At 40.2% G+C, this 23128-nt stretch overlaps 1 protein-coding gene across 1 annotated transcript in view; it reads right to left on the minus strand.

The window, feature by feature from the left end:
- fbn1 (fibrillin 1) overlaps positions 1 to 23128 on the minus strand; it is a gene marked incomplete at its 5' end in the record, with an annotated part of 87432 nt that overhangs the window by 19013 nt on the left and 45291 nt on the right. The window contains 18 exons of the mRNA XM_083901266.1: positions 4967 to 5092; positions 6238 to 6357; positions 6452 to 6577; positions 7268 to 7384; positions 7472 to 7597; positions 9895 to 10017; positions 10144 to 10269; positions 10914 to 10985; positions 11080 to 11238; positions 11328 to 11450; positions 13456 to 13581; positions 13702 to 13770; positions 14835 to 15002; positions 15974 to 16096; positions 17197 to 17319; positions 18299 to 18424; positions 18530 to 18652; positions 19635 to 19757. Coding sequence (XP_083757392.1) covers positions 4967 to 5092; positions 6238 to 6357; positions 6452 to 6577; positions 7268 to 7384; positions 7472 to 7597; positions 9895 to 10017; positions 10144 to 10269; positions 10914 to 10985; positions 11080 to 11238; positions 11328 to 11450; positions 13456 to 13581; positions 13702 to 13770; positions 14835 to 15002; positions 15974 to 16096; positions 17197 to 17319; positions 18299 to 18424; positions 18530 to 18652; positions 19635 to 19757 — 2199 coding nt within the window. The remainder of the gene's footprint in view (positions 1 to 4966; positions 5093 to 6237; positions 6358 to 6451; positions 6578 to 7267; positions 7385 to 7471; positions 7598 to 9894; positions 10018 to 10143; positions 10270 to 10913; positions 10986 to 11079; positions 11239 to 11327; positions 11451 to 13455; positions 13582 to 13701; positions 13771 to 14834; positions 15003 to 15973; positions 16097 to 17196; positions 17320 to 18298; positions 18425 to 18529; positions 18653 to 19634; positions 19758 to 23128) is intronic.

Below are 23128 nucleotides of genomic sequence, written 5' to 3' on the forward strand. Positions count from 1 at the left end.
TTTAAATTAAATTGGTGGAGAATCTACAGTAGATGCACTGACTCGTCTTTTCCATTCTCTCTCTCTCTGCTTCTGAAGACTCTTATTCCTCCTGAACGACGCAGGCACTTGTAATAAGAAGCATATGGTTGTGCTCTTAAGTTTGCACTGGCCTTCACCAAACTCAACACAAATAAGCTTTCTTACCACCATATATCACACACACACACGCACACATGCACACACGCACACACGCACACACACACACACACACACACACGCACACACACCTGGTTCTGAGACAAAGGATCACATGCACAAACACAGGGTGCAGTGAGGAGCCGAACGTCACAAAGCGTCATGTTACTTTTTCCTCCATGAAACTGATTTGTCAGCCTTTGCTCAAAAGAGATTTATGGTGCTTTTTGCACAGCTGTTATGCAAGTGTGTGTGTGTGTGTGTGTGTGTGTGTGTGTGTGTGTGTGTGTGTGAGTGTGTGTGTGTGTGTGTGTGTGTGTGTGTGTGTGTGTGTGTGTGTGTGTGTGTGTGTGTGTGTGTGTGTGTGTGTGTGTGTGTGTGTGTGTGTGTGTGTGTGTGTGTGAGAGTGTGTTTGTGAGTGGATTCACATGTGCATCTGCACGTGCAGATGTCATTCTTACTTTGCAGTTACTAACTGAAACAGATATGCCAGTGTTTGGAGGGGGGTGAACACCCTCACAGAGAGCTCAGCATGCATCCACCCAAGCTAGAGACACACACACATCATGTTTATACATAAACACACATACAAGTCAGGGAATGGAAAAGTGATTTGTTCAGATATGAAGCTAAACTGAAACGGCAACGCTGTGTGATTTATTTGAATCAGTGACAGACACTTATACTAGATATAATAATGACATATGTATTTATATGAAATAATATGTCTATATGTAATGTAGAGGTCGACCAATTAAACATTTTGTAAATTCTTTCTCTAAAATGAACTACAAACTTTTTTAAAATACAAAACTTACATCATTTGCTAGTTATTTAGTTTGTATGATGACCTGTTTCATGCACATATGATTTAGTTTGTGCATTTTTTACCTAAAATATGTGAGTGTTAAGTGTTGTTAAGTGAATATTTATTGAAATGAATAAGACATTTTTGTATTACTTGTTATTATTAAGCTGTTATATTTGACCAAATAGAAGAAATAAAGAAAACAAAAATAAATAAAAATCTGCACCAAATGTCACAGATTTTCTAGAAAAACCTGATCAACCTTAGAAAAACCCATACTGGTCGGCCACTAAATACAATATTTTAATATAATAATATAATCTTTGACTAAATTCATTGTCAGCTACATTGATCATCGATATTTGATTTTTCAGCTTTTGTAATGAAATGAATATTTTCTGGTTTGACAAAGAAATAATTTGACAACATCATCATTTCGAGGTTTGGGAAACATCCATCCATCCATCCATTATCTACCGCTTTATCCTCCACCAGAGGGTCGCGGGGGGTGCTGTGCCTATCTCAGCAGACATTGGGCGATAGGCGGGGTACACCCTGGACAGTTCGCCAGTCCATCACAGGGCCACATATAGAGACAAACAACCATTCACTCACACACTCACACCTATGGTCAATTTAGAGTGACCAATTCACCTAATCCCCATATCGCATGTTTTTGGACTGTGGGAGGAAGCCGGAGAACCCGGAGGAAACCCACGCACACACGAGGAGAACATGCAAACTCCATGCAGAAAGGCTCTTGTTCCGAAGATGTTCCAAACGGGGCTCGTACCCAGGAACCCGGGTCTTCTTGCTGCAAGAGTGCTAACCACTACACCAACCGTGGGCCCGGAAATAGATCAACATTTTCCAACCTTTTTCTGACATTTTATGGATTAAACAAATAGATAATCGATAGTTGGACGCTCTAGTATTTTCCAATTTCTTAATAACAAATGTGAAATATTGCCAAAGTGTAATTCCAGCTGTGGACAGATCATCTACCGTATATACTCTCTGTCTTATTTCCTGTTGACTTTTGTGTGTCACTGTTACTAAAGAGCGTTGTCACGGCCAAATGTGGCTTGTAATTTGTTTTCTTATAAAGCTTCACTCATTCATCGCTCCTCTTAGACCGGACTTGTGATTGGCTGCAGCCAAGCCCAGCAGACACTGAGTGAGAAGCAGCAGACTACACCCTGGTCAGATCAGCAGCCAATCACAGGGCCAACACACAAGAGACAAACAAGCATTCATGCTCACATGCCTATGGGCAATTTAGAGACCTCCAATTAAACCAAACCCCAATCTGCATATGTCTTTGGACCGGAGTACAAAGCATACGAGGAGGAAAAGCCACACAAACCGAAAAAACCTTCTGGCTGTGAGGCACCAGTGATAACCACCTTCTTGTAAATGCAATGGAGCTGGTATGCAGCACAAACACTGTTACGAGTGGAATTTTTCAGAGGAAAAAGTCCCTTTTTTTACACTCAAAAACGACTAAAGAAGACACATAATTCAATGCACTTGGGGCTGTTTTGCAGCTACAGCCTGATACACAAACAACACCATGTCTCTGTGTTGAGAATACAACTGTGGCTCCTGTTAAACAAAGACAACTTTTAAAGGATCCACATTATACCCTATTTCTACAAGTTGACCTAGTTCCCTGGTGTCCTAATGAACATGTCTGTGACATGCTTTGGTCAAAATACCTTAAAGATGAAGCACCACATCAGTTCAATCACTCTGACAAAACAGCCCTGTTCAGAACGCTCTGTTTTGAGTGTCTGTGGCTCCAGCAGCTAACAGCAGTTAGCATTTGGAAAAGCCATCATTTGCCGTCTCTAGCCGGCACATTGCCGTCATATATAAAATGTATCCACTGGACACGTAAATCCTCTGAGGCTGGAAGTTTGTGTAGAACTCTGTGCTGCACTGTGCAGCCAAGAATAGAACACTTCACAGACTTCTGCTCTTCAGGATACTGTTGCCCTCGCCTGCACTCTTGTGTTTTTTAGAGACAAAGTGGAGCTCTGTGAGACAACAATTTCGAAAGAAATGTGTCAGTCTGACGTCACAATGAGTGTGGAAGTCAACATCGAGTGTTTTATTTCCTGTACTTAGACTGAGGAGGACCACAAAAACATGAGTGAGTCATCTTTATTCACACTTTGCCTACTCATAGGACCTCCACACTCCCAAATATAAGGATTAAAATGAATAAAAATTTGATTTTGCATATGTCCTCTGTGTGAAGTACGTGACAAGACAAACTGACCAATCACATGTCAGTTAAGATGGAGAAAGTCTGATTAGCTGTTCTTCTAAACTGAGATGGACATAAAATATTATTATATATTAATGATATTAATGAGCCTTGACATTTTATCTGCGTATGAAAGTGTGTGCATTTCTTCCCTGAAGTGTATTCTGCACCCTTTAAAAGCACTGCTTCAATTAAACGTATTATTAATTAACATTATTTGTCGGATAATCCGATGAAGAGCATTTTTGCTTGCAATGCTCATCCTTAGAACACAACTAGGCCTGTGTCAGTGCCAGTGCAAGTAAAGCTGTTCAAAGATGGAGGGATTGCTTTGGCTCATCTGTCACATAGTAACTGAATGTATCTGCTTGAGCTCATCTGGTGATAGAAGCTCAGGACCAAGAGCCACGATCCTGAAAACTTTAATAGAGATAGGACTCAAGATCAGGTTCTTAGAAATGTGACAAGACAAAAGATACTGCTCCTAATACTAAAGGAGTGGGGAAAATATTTTGAAAAAAACAAGTCCTTTCTCAGTGGGACAGGGTTAATATTTTTCTTAAAAAACTCTCTTTTATTGCCCGAGTTGATCGCTCTCCACCTCCTGTTTATCCCCCCGACCCTCAGGGATCTTCTGACACCAGGGGAGAAAAGTGAAGCCCAAACAGTCCACTGCCTCACACTGAGGCCATGACATCATCGCTTCAGTGTTTGGAAGGGGGGGAACACCCTAACCCTCAGCATGCATCCACCCAAGCTAGAGACACACACACATCATGTATATACATAAACACACATACAAGTCAGGGAATGGAAAAGTGATTTGTTCAGAGCTACACTTGGTCTTGTTGCCTCAGGAGAACCACCCTGAACACAGAGTGCTATCATGGGACAGTCTGACACCACTGACTGCTGTGTTGTCCACACACACACTGTTTGATGCACAAAACTGATTCAGGACCTGAATTTAAGAGAATCCGCAGTCAGATTTTTACCCACGCGGAACCAACATTCTGGGAAACCTAAAACGTAGAGAAGTTTGAAAATTGGGATTGAAAAGAAAACCTCAAGACGACACCCTTGCTTGTTCCCATGATGTCATAGCTCCACCGCTCTCTTGCACTCGCGCTTACATTCGCTGACATCTTCTCCATCGTCAGCTTCTTCTTGCGTATCCGTGGCAGAGTTACAGCGCCACACACAGGCCTGGCATGTACTGCATATACTTGGCATATACTGTATGTTTAAGAGTCTTTTGGAGGAAAAAGGTCGTAAAAAAGGGAAAGTTTCCGTGTGAATATGACCTTACAGCCACTCAGGCACACACAGAAACTTGTTTTTATATCTTAGTGAGGACCCATCATGGGCATAATGCATTCCCTAGCCCCTTACCTTAACCTTAACCAACACAACTCAGTGCCTAACCCTAACCCTAACACTAAAAAGCTCTTTAAAGGTGTGGGGCCAAGACAAAATGTTTCCACAAGGATAAAATGGGTTAATTCCAACCCTAACCCTAAAACCAAGTCTTAAAATAAACATAAAAAGTCCTTTTACGGTGGTCACAGAAAGTGAGACGCAGCCAACTTGTCCTCACTTTCACCATGTCCTCACTTCCTGTGGGTTATGAGTTTTGTGGTTCTCACATAAATGTATGTACACGTACACACACACACACACACACACACGTACAGACACGACACAATTACCTAAACATCTGCGTCCGGAAGCAGAGAGCTGGAAACCTTCAGGACACAAGCAGATGAAGCTTCCCTCAGTGTTGGAGCAGGTTCCAAATGTACAGATCTCAGGCGACTGGGAGCACTCGTCAATATCTGAAACATACACAAAGGGGAATTAGATTAGCCTCATTATCAACAGACTGACATATTTACAAAACAGTTCAACCTTAATTCAGTCCTTATTTGTACCATCAGAAGGACATTCTTCATTGCTTCATCCAGAACCTATTTTTCCTTTAACTACCGTCAAGGCTTCACGGATGAAGTCACACCAGCACATCATGGCCTATCGACATGTGATAAAACAGAGCGTAATCTAACTAATGGGTGTCTGCGTGGAGGCGGTCACCACAATGACCAGCTGCTGCTGCTGCTGCTGCTGTTAGCGATGTTGAGAAATGAGCGATTTTTCTTTGGCTGCTTCCAGGAACAAGCACAAAGCAGGAATGTGTCGAAATCCACTGAATATCTCTTCATCAGCTCACTGTGTAAACAATCCAAGTGTTCTGGCTTGAACCCACTCCCATGTGTTAAAGGGAAAAGAGGGGTGTTCTGGAGGAGAGGGGGAACTCAAGAAGAAGGAGCTGGCGACAAAGTGGTTGATTCTCTTTTTGCATTGTCAAATATGGAGTTAAATACCAAATGAAATCAAATCAATTTAATATTAAAAAAATGATTTTAGATAGTTAAATGAGATTTTGGCTAAACATATTTGTTATAACTGTTGTATGGTGTACACTACCGTTGAAAAGTTTGGGGTCACTTAGAAATTCTTCCTTATTTTTGAAGGAAAAGCTCTTTTTTTCAATGAAATACACTCTATACATTGTTAATGTGGTAAACGACTATTCGTCTGGTTTTTAATAGAATATGTACATAGGTGTATAGAGGCACATTTCCAGTGTTCTAATGGTACATTGTGTTTGCTAATCATGTTAGAAGACTATTGGATGATTAGAAAACCCTTGAAAACCCTTGTGCAATGATGTAAGCTAATGATGGTTCTTTGAGGAAAGGACAAAATTCTTATTTTGAATAAAAATCCTTTTTTCTAATCTTGTCAATGTCATGACTATATTTTATATTCATTTTGCAACTCTTTTGATGAATAAAAGTGTGAAAAAAATTGTATTGGTGACCCCATACTTTTGAATGGTAGTGTATATTTAAGCCCTCACTCATGCATGAATAAATTGTACCATTTTTTATTTTTCTCAATGTAGTTTCAGCTGCTTTACCTTCACACGTTTCCTCATGGAGGTAGTAGCCCGGTGGACAGATGCACCTGTAGGAGCCGTCCAGATTAAGGCAAGTTCCTGCACCACACGTGCCTGGATGCACTGCACATTCATTAATATCTGAGGAAAAAGGAAATGCACTATATGAGGGATGCGCCCCTTAAAGAGCATACATATATAATACTAAAGATAAATCATTGTGTCATGTCCTTACCTACACACACTCGGCCATCCAACGATAGTTCATAGCCGTCGTGGCACACGCAGAAGAAAGTACCCAGTGTGTTCATACACTGCCCGTGTCGACACAGGCCCCTCTGCGTCGCACACTCGTCGACATCTGGTCAACACACAAACACAACAATATAAAGGCCATAAAAGAACAACAGTGAGTTCACAGTTTTAGAATTCTCTCGTCATTTTTTAAAAACACGAAAAAATTACAAAAAGACAAAGTACACTTGTGAAAAATAATCTATTTTCAATTACTTTCAGCACACCTCTTGAAATCAATAGTGTTAATAAACTGGAATGCTGCAATACATTGTAGTTTGTGTCTTGTATGCATTAACATGGGCATATTATTATACTGTATATCCTCGCAACTTGAACGGATAACGGAAATCATGGCTGCACCAAACCAATCCATACCAGAATTTCTTCTATAAATGTGCAAAGTGCAGCTACTTCCTGTCAAACCAGGCAACAACTTCCTGTCCAAACAGAAAGAAAATAATGCCTGTTGGGGTAAGGGTTTCTCATTTTGTTTTATGTCGCACAAAAAAAAGCGGTAACAGGAAGTTGTCGCACTTTCACGCATGAGAAAATAGGGTTTCCGTAAAAGATCGGGTCGTGGCAGAATCAGAAACATTGCAATTGCCGCTGAGGGTTGTGGGTAGTGTAGTACTTTGACCCCTTGATGTCATATATTAATATAACATGTTGCCCTTAAAACACAGTCAGTACGGGAGCATACAACAAAATCTCTTCTCCCAAAATCCATTTGTAGAATCCACACATGTTTACGCACCTATGCAGTCGCTGTTGTGTGAGTTGTGAAAGCCTGGGTAGCAGAGGCAGTTGTAGGAGCCCACAGTGTTCTTGCATGTCCCGTTTCCACAGGGCTGTCGCTCACACTCATCCACGTCTGAAACCAGAAAAAACGCAATCACAATTTTTACGTTTGACGAGTAAAACTGAGGAGACTGAGCTGACAGGAACCAACAAAGCTTACCGACACACATGGACTGGTCCCGTGTTGTTTTGAAGCCGTTGGGGCAGATGCAGCGATAGCTGCCCAGAGTGTCTATGCACTGACCGGGATTGCACACAGCAGAGTTCTCCGTGCATTCATTTCGGTCTGAGCATAGAGGAAAAGAGCTTTGTGACAATCAGAATGAAACAACAAGAGAGTGAGATCACAAAATCATCAGGAGACTGCATAAAATGTACAGTCCCACTAATTCCGCTTAGTGGGACTGTACTGTGTGTTAAAATAGTGAATTAACAATTTAAGAAGGAAAAACAAAAAGTTTTATTTAAAAACAAACAAACGCTGTAGTAATACATGAACACCAGATTTAGCATGATACATTTGAAATTTCAACAGTATAAAAGATATTTGTACATACAGATATAAATACAATATTTGGAGATTTTGTCTCAATGTCCAAAAACAGGCCAAAAAACGGAAACTATGTACAGGTGTTTTCCCCACGCTGGCTTTGACGTACAGCTTTTCAGCTTTCCGAAACCGGCAGAATTTTTTCAGATAGCACGTCGCGTAATTAGGGTAATGTCTTGTCGGTGTTAAAGGGTTAACATATATGATGATATTCTGGTATCACCAGCCAATAATCTTACTACAGGCCAAAGATATTTTAGTCATTTTGAAGATAGATATACAGAGAGTATATGATAGAGCTTTCTCCTTTGCTCCACATATCATTAGTCTTATAAGTCATTAGTCTTTGAGCTAATGACAATGTCAAGTTTCAACTGATTAGATGCTTAGTGTATATATTATATGGGTCTGTTTGTTTACCTACATGTTTAAAGACCTGAAGACCTGAATGATTTTGGTTTTTCTCCACTTTTGTCTATTTTAAAGCTTAAGTAAAATGTAGTTTTATGCACTTTATTATTGTGCTGCAAATCTAAATTCTGTCTGTACTGTATAATGTGTTGACTCGTGTGAAATAATATTTAAATGTCAAGATGTGACTATAACAAATTCACTCTTTAGATGATTATTATTGGTAGCCACAAACAATCACTAACAGGACTGGGAAAAGTTAATAATCTGTTGCATTATTAGACATCGTTATTAAATTAAAGTTAAAAAAAACTAAAGCACATGTTAATTCACATTGTCCTTTGTAGCAACATGAAAAAAAAAGAAAAAAAAGAAGTTCAATCAGTGTAATCATTCCATCATCTCCACAGTCGCAGCCTCACACTAGTGTCTGACCTTGTTTTGTTCTTAGGATTTGACATAAAAAGCGTGGAGAAAAACAGGATGTTGATTTAACATTTACTTATTGGTGAGGACTTCTCCAGACTGACAGTGACATGTTTCAGATGTACTGCAGCACATGTTCAACAGCTTAACACATGCTTCACATTTACTCTTCCTTAATAACAAGCCCACCATGAAGATCCGACACCTCCTCTGCCCCAACTGTCACTGTGCTGCCTTCACTGCTTCATCTTTAGAATATGATGTAAATATAAGAGTTTGACACAAAGGCTTAAAAAGTAATTTGATTTCAAACATTCAAACAGTAATTATGAAAATAATATGATGAAGAAATAATAATCAGTTCATCTTTCAGTGCCATAAATCTCTGTGTACAAACTGATTTGGAAAATTGGAAACAGGAAACTCAACTGTTTACACTCCAGCTCATTTAAAAGACTAGTGTTTCCTTTAATAAAATGTATATTTTATCATAATAAACAGGACATTATACATAATAAGGGATTATTTTTGGGTCCCCAAACAAATTTGCTGAACCTTATGATCAATATTTAAGTGCATTATGTTTCAAATAACATCCATGAAATAAAATCCAAATTAATTTACTAAACATCTCTTGGAAACTATTAGTTTACCAATTCCAAATAATATTAGCTGTTACAGTTACAGCTGTGAATGACTCACTTAACTCATTTTGCTCATGATTTAGGGTTTGTCATCTATAAAATGTGAGTTTGTGAAACACTGATATACGGAGCACCCCAAGGCTCTGTTCTTGATCCTCTGTTTTTCTTTGTTTATATTATACATGCCTTCTTATATTCACTTAAGAAGGCAATTTTCACTGCTATGATGATGATGCCGACAAGAAAAGCACACGATTGCCCGAGCTGCTCACTTTCCAATTACAGGTGATGATTGGATCTTTATGTATGATATTATTAAAAAGTAAGATCTGGAGCTGCTTTACATGTAAAGCGCCACAATTTATGTTATGATTTGGTGCTAGAGCAATCTGAAATTCGACAGCTTTGTACATAAAGAGGTGTTAATGAGTCGTAGGGTGAAATCATATAACACCATTAAGTAGAGTATGCATCCCAGAGAAGTTAGAGCCTTTCTTATTGTAGTCTTTTTTCCTCCAATCTTTTCCAATCAGTAACATGGAGATGTCTTACCTAGACATTGTCCAGTAGAAGTGAAGCGATATCCGGTTTTACACTCGCATCGGTAGCTTCCCGGCATGTTCAGACAGGCTGCGTTCTGCTGGCAAACGGGTCCGTTCTGACATTCGTCAATATCTATCAACGACAGGGACAGACACGTTCAAAGAGATTTACAAAGAATGTAAAAAAAAAAAAAAAAGATTAACACGAGTAAGGAGGAATTCACAGCATGTTATCCACGCCAACACCTCCAAGCCTTACCTTCACAAACCAGCAGCTTGTCATTGTAGATAAATCCCATGGGGCACTCGCACCTGAAGCTGCCAATCAGGTTGATGCAGACTCCATTCTCACAGACTCCTGGGATTTCCCTGCACTCGTCGATATCTATCACATCAGGGGGAAAAGAAAAGCACAAGATAAGACCAATACAATCTTTGCTTAATGTCAATTAATGACAATGTCAAGTCTCAAAAACAGAAACACATATAATATTAAAGAAGTGGTTTGATAAATACTAGGGCGACAGGATATTATATATTTTTTGATGCTTATTAACTTTTATATCCACATGAGTATGAAAAACATTATGTACATTTTTACAGAAGAGACTAAATGACCTCTGCAGGTGGGCAAAAAGAAAGATGCATATATTGGTTGTGTCGGTTCAAGCACTCCTGCTATATCGGATATTGGCAAAAAGTCCACTATTGTGCATCCCTAATAAATACAAGTCATCTCTTAATTTCAACTTAACAAAATTAATGTTATTTGGAAATTAGGAGCAGATCAACGTTATTATTAAAAGAGTGTTTGAGAATAACATGTCTGTGAGTCATGTTTAATCAAAGATGGTGGGGAGTAATGGAACATAAATCACTGTAGATGTATTAACTGTTCACTTAATAAATCAACAGTGGGATAGGGGCAGGAATTAACTACATGTACAGTCATAGTTTTCTGTGTTTTCTATGTCCTAAATAAATTAATTAATTAAATACACTCAACCTTTGTAGGGTAAATAATCTTACCGGTGACTCGTCCTGTTGTAATGTCAATGTAATATCCTGGTACCTCGCTGCCACACAGTTCTGCAAAGTCATCTGTGTGAACGAAAGACAACACAGACAGTTTATACTTTCCGTCACTGACCTTTTCAACACAAACAGTATGTAGTGTTGTAGAGTGTGAGCACACCAGTGCTGGGCACAGGACACTGTTCACATGGTTTGTTCCATGCACGGCCAATATTGTAGGAGCAGCAGCACATCTTTTTGGTCATGTTGAAGGTCAGCTCGCCGTCACACGTCCTGTTATCAGAGTAAAAGTTTCGGTAGCAGTAGCTTTTCCTCATGTCTGTGTGTGTGTGTGAGAGAGAGAGTCAGAAGGTTAATGGACAGATCTCAGCACATGACATTTTTGTCACAGCCATGTAAGAGTTTTACCCATGCAGTTGTTCCCGCCGTTGACCTGCATGTAGTCCACAGGACAAATGCAGGTGTAGTTCCCGATGGTGTTGTAACACTTGCCTGGGCCACAAATACCTGGTCTTTCACACTCATTGATGTCTGTACATACAGAGACAAAGAGAAAGAAAGAACATCATTATTTGAACACTTATACCTGTGACCTAATGTATCACGATAGATATTGCCTACACTCTTAGAAATAAAAGTGCTAAGTAGCACCATATAAGGACTCCGGCTTGTCCTCATAGGAGAACCCTTTTTGGCTCTAGGTAGAACTGTTTTATAAAGGTTCCACCTGGAACCCTTTTGGAGGGTTCCAGGTGGAACCTTTATAAAACTAAGAACCCTTTTAAAACCCTTTATTCATGAAAGGGCTTTTAAAGGGTTCTCTGGATCAACATGGTTCTTACTGGAACCATTGGTGTTACCAAGAACCCTTGAAAAACCCTTTCTTTGGGAAAGGGTTTTTCAGAAGCAAATTGTTCCAGGTAGAACCTCAGCCCTTGTAGAATGACCCTTTTGGAACCCTTACTTCTAAGAGTCTACACTGAGCGAACTATCTACAAAGCATTATGGTCCACATCTTGATGGCAAAGTATTGGAATTCATTCTTTTTTTGGAATTGGAATTTCATTGCTTTTGTCATTTATTGAGTCTAGTTGATTTAATATAGTAATTATAGGGTTGCAATAAAAGAGAAATCTATTTAGCAGAACAATGTGATGATACTGAATCAAGGCAATGCAGTTGGTAGCACTTTGTCAATGTGGTTGCAAAGAAGAAGAAGAAGAAAAGAGCCACCGTGTGACAAGATCCACCAAAACCTACATTTGTGCAATCAATCCTGTGTGAAATGAAATGTATGGGTGACAATGCTTGGTGAAAAAATTTATCTTTCAGTGTGAATTGATCCTCGATGGGAGACTGCGTGAGGAGATCCACCAGTGCCCACATTCGGAATGTGAGGACACACAAATACCATGATAATTATGTGCAGATTCTTGGCCTTGGTTGGGATGAGAGTATTTCACAACCAAAACATTAGACAATACTGCCACTCGGAACGAAATGAAATCTGGGATCAGTGGAACCAATGCAGATCCATTCATAACAGTGGTTCTCATAAGTACCACCTGAGAAAATACTGAGCTCTGGAAGTAACACCATTATCGCCAACGTTAAAACACAATAAGGTGACTAATTATTTTTATTTTTGTCAAAATTCCTCAGCTCCAGTCACAGAGCCTGGAAGCTCACCTACCACTGGTTGTTCACATGCTACAGTTTGAGAACCATGGCTCTATAAATATAGATGAAATATTACATTGTATTATCAGGTAACTTTCACATTATACATATTTTTTGTTGCACGTCCCAGGTCCAGCCAAACACTTTACAGGTAGCTTTTACTGCGCCTTCTATTTACCTCTGTTTAATAGCATTCCTTACTTAAAATGATTTCTCTAACAACATGACCAACACATGGCATTTGTTCCGTTTGACCCGGCTAACAGCTGGACTGACGATTAACTAGATACATAGTGGATGTGCAGTCCTGGACTTCACAGAGATGACACCCGACTTTGTTCATCTGGCCAACAAACACATGCTAATTAAAATGCCGCCAGCCACATGTCATTGTCTAACCATCCGCCCCCACCGCTGCTCTTCTCTCCTCTATGTTCCCATTTCTCTTTTCTTAACTCCCTTCTTATTTATCCCCCCCAACCCACCCATCCAAGTCCTCCCTCTGTCATCTCTGCCCTGTCGACAGGAGACTCAGTACTTCCCCGAGGAAAGGGCTGACCACATCTGAGCCTCGCTCCTCTGGACAGAGTTATGTGTTCAGAAGTCTCATCAACATCGCCGCGCTCTGCTGCTTTAGCAACGGACCGTACACATGAAAATGAACTGCAGAGTTGTCAATGGGACAAAGGGTTCAATATTTCTTTGTCTCAGAGCTTCTCTCTTTCCATGTGTTGCCACTGAACGAAGGCCTCGACTGCTGGACTCAATTTCCTTCTCAGTGAAAAATCCCACGGCAAGAACTAGAGAGGACCGGGTCATTGGTGAGGCTACAGAAGAATACGCGTGTGTCACATACCTTCGCAGACTCTGGTATCTGGGTTGAGGGCAAAGCCTCGAGGGCATTCGCAATGGAAGCTGCCGAAGGTGTTGATGCACCGTCCGCCCTGGCATACGCCTGGCAATTCTTGGCACTCGTTGATGTCTGCCAAACAGACAAAAGGAAACAGTCAAACATTGGCATTGACATTTTAAGGTGTCCGTAACTGTGGACGGGGCAACCGCACACAAACGCAAACACATGACAGCATGCGGTTTTTCTGACCTTCCAAGTTGACAGTGATTGGGTTGGGTCTGAAACCTTCTCCTCCAGGACAAAGTGTCTTGTACTCAGCTGTAACACAACACAAAGTCATATTAACCGACAGCCGTGGAGAGTCTGGTCAGTGAGCTGTTTCCTGTCACTCTCTGTTCTGCCTTTTTCTCCTGATGAGCTAGTTCAGAACTCAGAGTTATCCACAGAGCCCAGTGGACCGGACATGGCTGCAGCTTCTCAGAGGCAAGCATTTCCTTGAGCTGAGTCATTCCCTGTAATGTTTTGAACCATCTGTTGGTAATTTCCAAGTAAGCTGCACAAAGCTGTCTCATCTTCACCAGTGACAACAATTACAGCAAACACATACTCTTTGCATGAGCAGGCAGCATCTCACATGTATGTTGGCAAAGCAGTGAACTGATTGGACCTGGTTTACATTTTGGTGTATCGTTCGTGATTTTTCCATGTTATTTATAGTTTAATAGGTAATAAAAAACAGTTAAACCTCTCAAGGGCAACAGGTGCCAAATGAAATAAAATACACTAATAGATGGATTTTACAGGGCTGTTGATCAAAACCAGAAACTCTTTTCAGATTTTTGCCAGAGAGTCACATTCAAATCTAGTTTTTCAGCTACTTTAAGGCACAGAGTCTTTGATTCTTTCTACTTATTCACAGATGGAGGGCCGTGTGAAACCACACTTTGCTACTTAATCAGAAAAACTATTGTCACGACAAGAAAACACAGAACAAAGTTTGTGTTTTATTATCCATTTTGTATTAAGTATATTGTTTCTCAATTTTTATTTTTACATGCAATCTGATCATCAATCAATTGTAAATGTTTTTGTTTTCAATGGTATTAATGCATTTTTCAATTTGTATTGTTTTGCCTGTCATTGTTCCCTGTAAATATCATCATTTCAACTTGTCTAACTCCATTAACTCTATTAAAATTATTCTTTAAGAGGTTTGCAAATATTTTCAGTGACTCCGTGTTCAGGGTGATGCTGACTATTACTATATGAAATAATACATTTATTCATTCACATCTTGGAAGTCATTTCAAGATATATATATATATATATATATATATTAATAAAGGGAAATTATCAGTTTGTCCTGAGACAGTGAGACTCACTCGTGTTGAGGAAGGGGCACGATTCACACGGATTTCCCCAGCCTTGGCCCAGCGAGCAGCAGCAGGAAGCCTTTGAAACACCTACTCCGATCTCATTGGAGCAGTCTAAGCTCTCCGACGCGTCTCCGCGGGAACGAACATCCAGGAAGCAGCTTCCAGAGCGTGTGTCTGTTAAAACACAAGCACAGGTGTTAAGTTAAGGTATACATATACACAAAAAGGACCATTGTTCAGACCTGGTGTTAACATCCACCCAGAGTGATTCAATCACATCCAAAAACCCTAAATTCAGGTTCCAATGCCACCAATTTTGTTCTGATTGCCTTCTAAGATTTAATCACATGAACCAACTTTAGAGGTGATTTGAGGACGCATGTGACCACATTCCTGATAGAAATCATTGCTTTGGATTTATTAGTATGAGTGCCTGCTTAGCTTCTGACCCTCTGTATATTTTTTTTGCACTAATTTGCACTATGGGTGGGTCAAAATATCGATTTGGTGATATATCGTCGTCATTCTTCGTACAATACGATAATCGATACGCCAGGACAAATATCAATATTTTAATAAAAAAATTAAGGAGCTCTAAAACAAATAGTCCTGCCTGTTTCACTTGCCATTGATGATTGACAATTGGGGGAGAAAGCTACGTTAACATATGCTCCATCAACGGCCAATACATGGACTTTATACACTCTGTGTAATAGTGTAATATAATATTCATAAAAACTGTTTCTACTTTATGTTTTCTAAATGGCTAAACTCTTATTTCATGTTACTGCAGCGCAAGTAGTGCTTTGTTTTACTTACTCGTTTGCACAAAGAGACAGATGTGCACAAACACAGAAACACCATGATCAGACACATCTGTGCAGTTATACTTGTTCAAAAAACATCATTGGTTCTGGTGAACAGACATGATGTCAGTGTGTGAATAAATTAAGGCCATGGGAATCCAAATGTGTTCTCATGTGGTCACAGGAGATGCATTTTCATGTCAGGTGTGAACAGTCACACTAAGTGCTGTCCACCTGCGATCAGATCACAGAGGATGGATGTATACTAAGTATATAAATATACCATACTATTATTGATAAATAAGAACAGAAGTATCCACAGAGGTTGTTCAGTCTCACCTACACAGCCCACCCGAGTGGGGTTGAGTTCAAAATCTGCTGGGCAGTTACAGTGGTAACTTCCAGGGATGTTGACACATATTCCATTAATACATATCGTTGGGTCTGCACATTCATTGACATCTGAAAGAGAAGGAAAAAATCAGTCAACACAATGTCTTTATCTCAACAATAATTCAGCTGTAAATGTATGACTTCTTTTTGATACCACTTACAATAACATATCATGAAATTAATTTATAAACATATTAATTTTAACACTGATAAGTGGGCATAAAGCAAACATCACTTTACTGTCCTAACATCTCAGCCACACCAGTCAACCGTAACATGAGACACAAACATGAAAAAATGCTACATTAACAAGTATTTGTGGATTTAGTGGAAGAAAAGTGTGTGGAAGAAGCCAGAGGTGTTTATAACCGGAGCTCTCAAGGGTCGCATTCCTGTTTGTGTTTGTCGTTACTAGGCAACCAAAACTTGCAGGCTGCTGAGAGGACCGGAATAAAATCAACACATTAAACAAAAAAAAGACAATGGATTATCAGCCTCATATTTCCTTCAGAGCAGCCTGTATGTGTGTATCCTCTCCTTCATCAAGTTTGCTTATTTCAGAGCCAACGAAGACCAGTTTGACCTACTTGTTTGGTTTACCTAATTCACAGCTAGGTAAACCCATTCATTGCCCCAGGGCTCTGTAACGCCCGAGAAGTTGGACAAATTTTTGACGCACGAGAAAGTGGCCAAATTCTGTTAAATGTAAAATTTTGGTGTCTAAGTCGCACATAGTTGTTCTGATTTTAACCAAACTAGGTACACTTGTTGCTCTCATGATTCCGAACAAATGTCAAATATACTTCCATTAGCTCCGCCCACCCGGAAGTCAGCTATTTTGGAAAAATGGTTATTAAAAGTCGATTAAAAGCTATCAAAGGATTTTCTCTACATTAAAAGGTGTGGCCTCAGCGCTCCAGCGAAGTTGACGTTAAAATGGCATGAAAACTACTTTAAAACTCCTACGAGCGGTCCTAGTTTAAACTGTTGCAGACAATGTATGACCTTGTTAACTAAAATCCAACGCTTTTTCACAAAATTTTAATTAAGATTTCATTTTGATAATTGTATGACCCACATCTCCTCACTGCTGTTGGCCCGGTCAAATCGCCAGGGTCGTAAAGGCAGAGCGGAGCATCACTGGGGTTAGGGTTAGTAGCTCGTCTCACCTGTGCAGTTGCCTCCACTCCTGTCAAGTTCATAACCAATGGTGCATTCACATCTGAAAAGTCCTGGCATGTTGCGGCAGCGTCCATTGACACAGATGTCAGAAAAGGTACACTCGTCTATGTCTGTGAAAAATGAAAGGGAGGGAGAGAGAGAAAGAACGAAAGACAAAAAGAGAGGGAAACCCAGCTGTGAGGGATTAGTGGATCATGGGATCATGGTAGAAAATTGGCAGCCAGCAATGAGAAGTGAAGGCTACTCACCTCTGCTAAAGAAAATGACAGTTCTGGGGCAAAAAAAATACTCAGAAATATCCAGGCAGACACACACACACACACGAACACACAAGCAGAGCTGCAGCCAAGCTTATAAAATGGTGCTCTTTCACACCATGAGACTCTGCACAAGTCGTTTGTGTCCAGGCCTGCCTGAGCTGAGACAGGGAGGACTGGACGCAGATTATTTCGGGAGGTTTGACACATCAGCACAACGAGGTCAACAGGCTCATTCCACTGAATCCAGCGATGTCTTATCACAGGAAGCACAGTTCACGCTCAGCTGCTACAAGTCATAAGGGTGTTCATAAAAATGTCAGCTCGACAGTAGCATGGCTAATGACTGCATACAAGAAGGTATTTAAGTCAGCGTGTAATCTTACATCACCTCTGTAATTTATTCTGTTTTACTCTGTTTATGCTAATGCATTCAATCATTTCTTTATGCAGGGAAACGGCTGCAGAGAGGAAGCTCTTTTCAAGAAATGCAACACCACTATTGAAACATTCGTGAAAGATCATTTTTAGAAGGTCGGCTATTGGCCTAAAATTCAGACTGAGCTTTAGTTAATGTGTTTAACAGTGAAGGTACGGATAGAGGGACTGAATTGGGATTGGAACTGAAGGGTTGCTGGTTCTAATCAAGGGCAGGGGCTGCCCCTGAGCAAGATACCCAATTCCAGATAAGTGGTGCCCACTGCTCACTGTGTGCAAAAATCACTACCATAACAACCATTCACTCACACACATGAAACTCATCATTAACTTCATTATTTACACCTGTGACTTTTCCTATTCAGAGGAACCTGGACGTGTTGTGATGCTTTACCTTCACAGGCCTTGCCGTCAATGGTGGGGATGAAGCCCATGTCACACTCACAGCGGTAACCTCCCGGCAGGTTCAGACAGTGGCCGTTGTCACACAGGTTGCCGTCCTCTGCGCACTCATCGCTGTCTGTAACGGTGAGCACATGCAGACACAAAGTCCATTAATACACGTGCGTTGTTATTAAAAAGCCAAAGTGAGGTGGTGGACATTGTTTGGCTTGTGATGTGTGACCTGAACAGTAGAATCCATCGCCAGAGAATCCCTCCTTGCACGCACAGCGATACGAGCCCAAGGTGTTGACGCAGTCGGCGTTGTTGCTGCACATGTGCGTCCCATTGGAGCACTCATCAAGGTCTGAGACAAACAGAATGAACATTTATGCTCTACTTTTTACATTTTTGATTAAAAAAAAGGGATAGGGATAAAGATCAATGCTACTTTTTCATGACTGATGGCAATAGCACATCATTGAGTGCTTGAAACACGGCTGACATGACATGCTGATGATCACATTTAATGTGGTATTTAGGGTTTTTGGATCTTATTGGATTCGGGTTACATTGGAATGATTTTCCTTTTTCCCATATCGGAAAGATAATGATACTCATATCAGCTTGTTGTTGGTGTGTATTTGCAGTGTCTGTTCATCTCTTCTGAGGCTGTTTCTCATCTTCGGTCCGATTCTGTCATCAAAACTGCTTGATTTCTGTCTCTTAAGCTGAAAAGGGGTCAACCTGAGGTAACCCGTGAGGACATCGTGGACCAGATAAAACTGGTTTCTGGCACCAGGGTCGTATGTTGCCCATGTGTGTCATTGTTTTTTTTTTTTGACAAGCATCCATCTATGGTGTGCTTTATTTTTGGGGGTGGAATGTGTGTGTAAATATTGCTGTTGCTGTAATATGTGCTGTCCTTGTGTTGCTCTGACCTGCAGATGTGAATGAGCTCGAAGCTATAATCTGGTACAGTGCATCGAATGGTAACGCATACGTTTTTAACTGTACACTGTCTCTTTAAAGTAAAAAAGAAATTAAAATGATGATTTAACTCAGTAGAAGGGCAGATTTTGGACATTTATTGATTGTCCAGACACAATTTGAAGTGCCATGATTTGACCTCAGATCACCACAAACTTCCATCCTGATCAATGCTAATTGATATTCCACCTCTGCTAAGCACAAACATATTTTAATGTGAAATGTAAGGCAATGCAATCAAATTAAAATATTGGCATAGATATATCCAGATGAAAAAAACTAGATTTTCTGAACACATTATTGATAAAAATAAAGTTTCTAATGTCATCGTTCATGTTTGCATTTGAGGCCTTCCTTACCTGTGCATTTGAGGCCGTCGCCAACCCACCCCGGAGCACACTGGCATTTGAAGCTTCCAGCTGTGTTGGTGCAGGTAGCATGTCTGTCACAGTTGTGGGCTCCAATCTCACATTCATTGATATCTGACCAAAGAAAAGAAAAGAAAAGAAAAATAAAGTTATCATGTGAGGAAGCAAAAGAGGAAGTGCTCTGATGGTCTGATGACTTGGGTCTGAATTCTCCCCTGTGAGATTCTTGGCACTGTGGAGTGAGTTGATGCTTGGTTTAAATTGTGTAAAGGCAGCAGCTGAATTTGGCCGAAACAAAGTCCTTCTGGCTCATTGTCTTAATCCATGCACATGGCCTTTCATGATCTCTGATACTAAACAACCTTCCTGTGAAGGTTTAATGGGCAGACACAGAATATGTGCTTTCACTTTGTCCACAGAACTAAAATAAAAAAGGCCACTCAGGTCTTTTTTTTTGCTGTCGTCTATGACTGAACTAGCCTTTCTGAGGTTATTTTAGGCAAAGACTTCAATCTCTCACTTCCAGACACTGCACCGATCATACGAGGCGTTTGTAACATCAAAACGCAGACTTTCATTTCATGCTCATGTTTTCGTTTTCTCACCACCACGGCTGTCACATTTGGAAATTTAATAAATTTTTAGAAGAATCCAATGTGGTCATGTGCAAAGTCTGTAAATAAATATTCCTTCACTACTAGACCATAGCAAAGAATGTACAACCACCGGTCCAACTGCTTGTGAACATAAATATCTCATCAGCCAATCACATGGCAGCAACAAGTCGACCCTGCTGAAGAGGCAGAGAGGTGATTTAAGTGATTTTGAACGTGGCATGGTTGTTGTGTGCCAGGCGAGCTGGTCTGAGTATTTCAGAAACTGCTGATCCACTGGGGATTTTCACGCTCAACCATCTCTGGGGTTTACAGACAATGGTCCAAAATAGAGAAAATACCCAGTAAGCTGCAGTTTTCTGGGTAAAAATGACGCGTTGATGCCAGCGGGCCAGAGAGGAATTTACCAGAAGGCAACAGCAACTTACGATGCTAACTCAATTAACCACCCGTTACAGCTGAGGTATGCAGGAGACCATCTCTGAATCATAGACTGAAGATAAAAAATGATGTTCTGGTTTGAAAAGTGGAGCCCAGGACAGAAGTAGCACCAGAGGAGCACCAACTCTGCCAATGGCATAAAGAAGTCTATGGTGAAATAAGTTATTTATAACACCAGTAAACATTTTCCTGGGGAGTTAATGGTCTTTATCTCTAGTTTTAGATTTTCTCCAAGAGAACATTTCACCAATTCTGTCACTTATGTTTCCTTTTAGAGACAAATAGACGATAAAGCACAGCACATATGAGTGGACACCAGTGGGATTAACAGCCAGTGTCGTCCAATGGGTGGCAGGTGACTATATACACTACCGTTCAACAGTTTGGGGTCACTTAGAAATGTCCTTATTTTTGAAGGAAAATCACTTTTTTTTCAATAAATATCACACTAAATGAATCAGAAATACACTCTATACATTGTTAATGTGGTAAACGACTATTCTAGCTGCAAATGTCTAGTTTTTAATGTAATATGTACATAGGTGCATAGAGGCCCATTTCTAGTGTTCTAATGGTACATTGTGTTTGCTAATCACGTTATAAGACTATTGGATGATTAGAAAACCCTTGAAAACCCTTGTGCAATGATGTTAGCACAGCTGAAAATAGTTTTGCTGGTTCTTTGACGAAAGTTTATTATTTTGAATAAAAATCATTATTTTTAATCTTGTCATATATGTCTTGACTATATTTTCTATTCATGTTGCAACTCTTTTGATGAATAAAAGTGTGAGTTTTAATGGAAAACACAAAAAATTGTATAGGTGACCCCAGACTTTTGAACGGTAGTGTAGAGTCGTGAACTTCTGTATTCAAAGAGTGACAAAATTGTGAGGAATACATTTTACAACCTGATTTTTTTCCCCATACAACCTATGCACAAGATCCTGAACCCTGAAGCAGATGGGCTACAGCACCACCAGCCACTTTATTACAGAGGTACAGAGGAAGCCTAATAATGTGGCTGGTGCAGCGTGTGAGGTATTAGTAGAGAATGTTGACATGAAAAGACTTTTTTAATGTGTGCTAATCTATTGTATGTTGTCCTGGATACTCATAATAACAAACCAAATTAGTGGCTAATAAAATCTGCCCTGCCCTACTGTTGGGTGTAGCCAGTAAGAATCTCCACAAAGCAGCTGGTGTCGATAAGACGCTGTTACTGTGACTCTGGAGTGGTCCTGACATGATCAACAACATGGCACAATGGGGGTAAAAAAAAAGAAGCCTGTATTCAGCTACAACAATGGAGACTGCTAATCTGAGCTGAAACAAAACCCCTGTGAAACCTTGACGAACACAATATCTGGCCATGAGCCTGAGAACTGAATAATACAGCTTTGAGACAAGTGTATGTGTGTGTGTGTGTGTGTGAGTGTGTGTGTGTGAGTGTCCATAAAGGGAAGCCATGCGATGAACTCGATCAAGATGTTAAGACTTATCAACCAATGAGACACGCTCCTCTCGGTGTGTCTGTCTTTGTGAGGGTAGTAATTCAAAACAGTGTCAATTAGAGATCAGAGCTGCTGGTTTACAGTCTTCCTGAAGAGAGGGCACGGTGTATTTATACTACACTTGATGAGTGGGTTAATATGAGGGCTGGCGGCAAACAAATCTCCCTGGATTACACATGGAATTAAAGATCATTTCCCCCAAAGCCTTTGATGGTTGAGCACAACAAACACACATCACACATTTTCATGGGGAAATGTAAAATGCAAGCAGGGTTTGTTTGCATGCGAGAAACGTGTCAGCCGCCACAGCTGGTGTCAAAGAGAGAGGTTTGACTTAAGTTGGCTGATGTTTGACAGATGAAAGACAAAAAAATAGGCTTGAATAAAAAGGGATTGCAGAGAATTACACATCTGCCGCCAGAAGTCTAGCACATAGGCTGTATATAAAAAGTGGAAGTAGTCTAACATTTGCAAAACAAACTCCCCTTGAAGCCTCAAGATTCACCAGCACAATGTTAGTTTTTAAACCAGAAATTCACAGACGTCGCCTGAAACGACCTGAAACTTTCAATTAAGTCCTGCAGAAAAAGCGTGAACTATATTCCGATTTCAACGAGTTCTACTAGTTCCATCCTACTTTTTAGGCCTTTTTTTGGGCGTACATGTTATTAAACATTCAGTCTATGGTCATGATGTATTGCATGGCTGACTTTCTTAAAACCTTGCAGTAATAGATATTGGATACAAAACAAAACAAACACTGCATTTTGTCATATATTGCTGTTTAGTCCACGACTATAAACCGAATATAGTAAATATTTGAGGAAGTCTTTTTTTCAGGTTTTAACCATCAGCGTTTTTTCCACCACGTTCTCACAGTTTATGGATTACAAAATGTTGTTTCTTTCTTTTGTTC

This window comes from Microchirus variegatus, assembly GCF_963457635.1.
Source record: "Microchirus variegatus genome assembly, chromosome: 14".
Lineage (NCBI taxonomy): Eukaryota > Metazoa > Chordata > Actinopteri > Pleuronectiformes > Soleidae > Microchirus > Microchirus variegatus.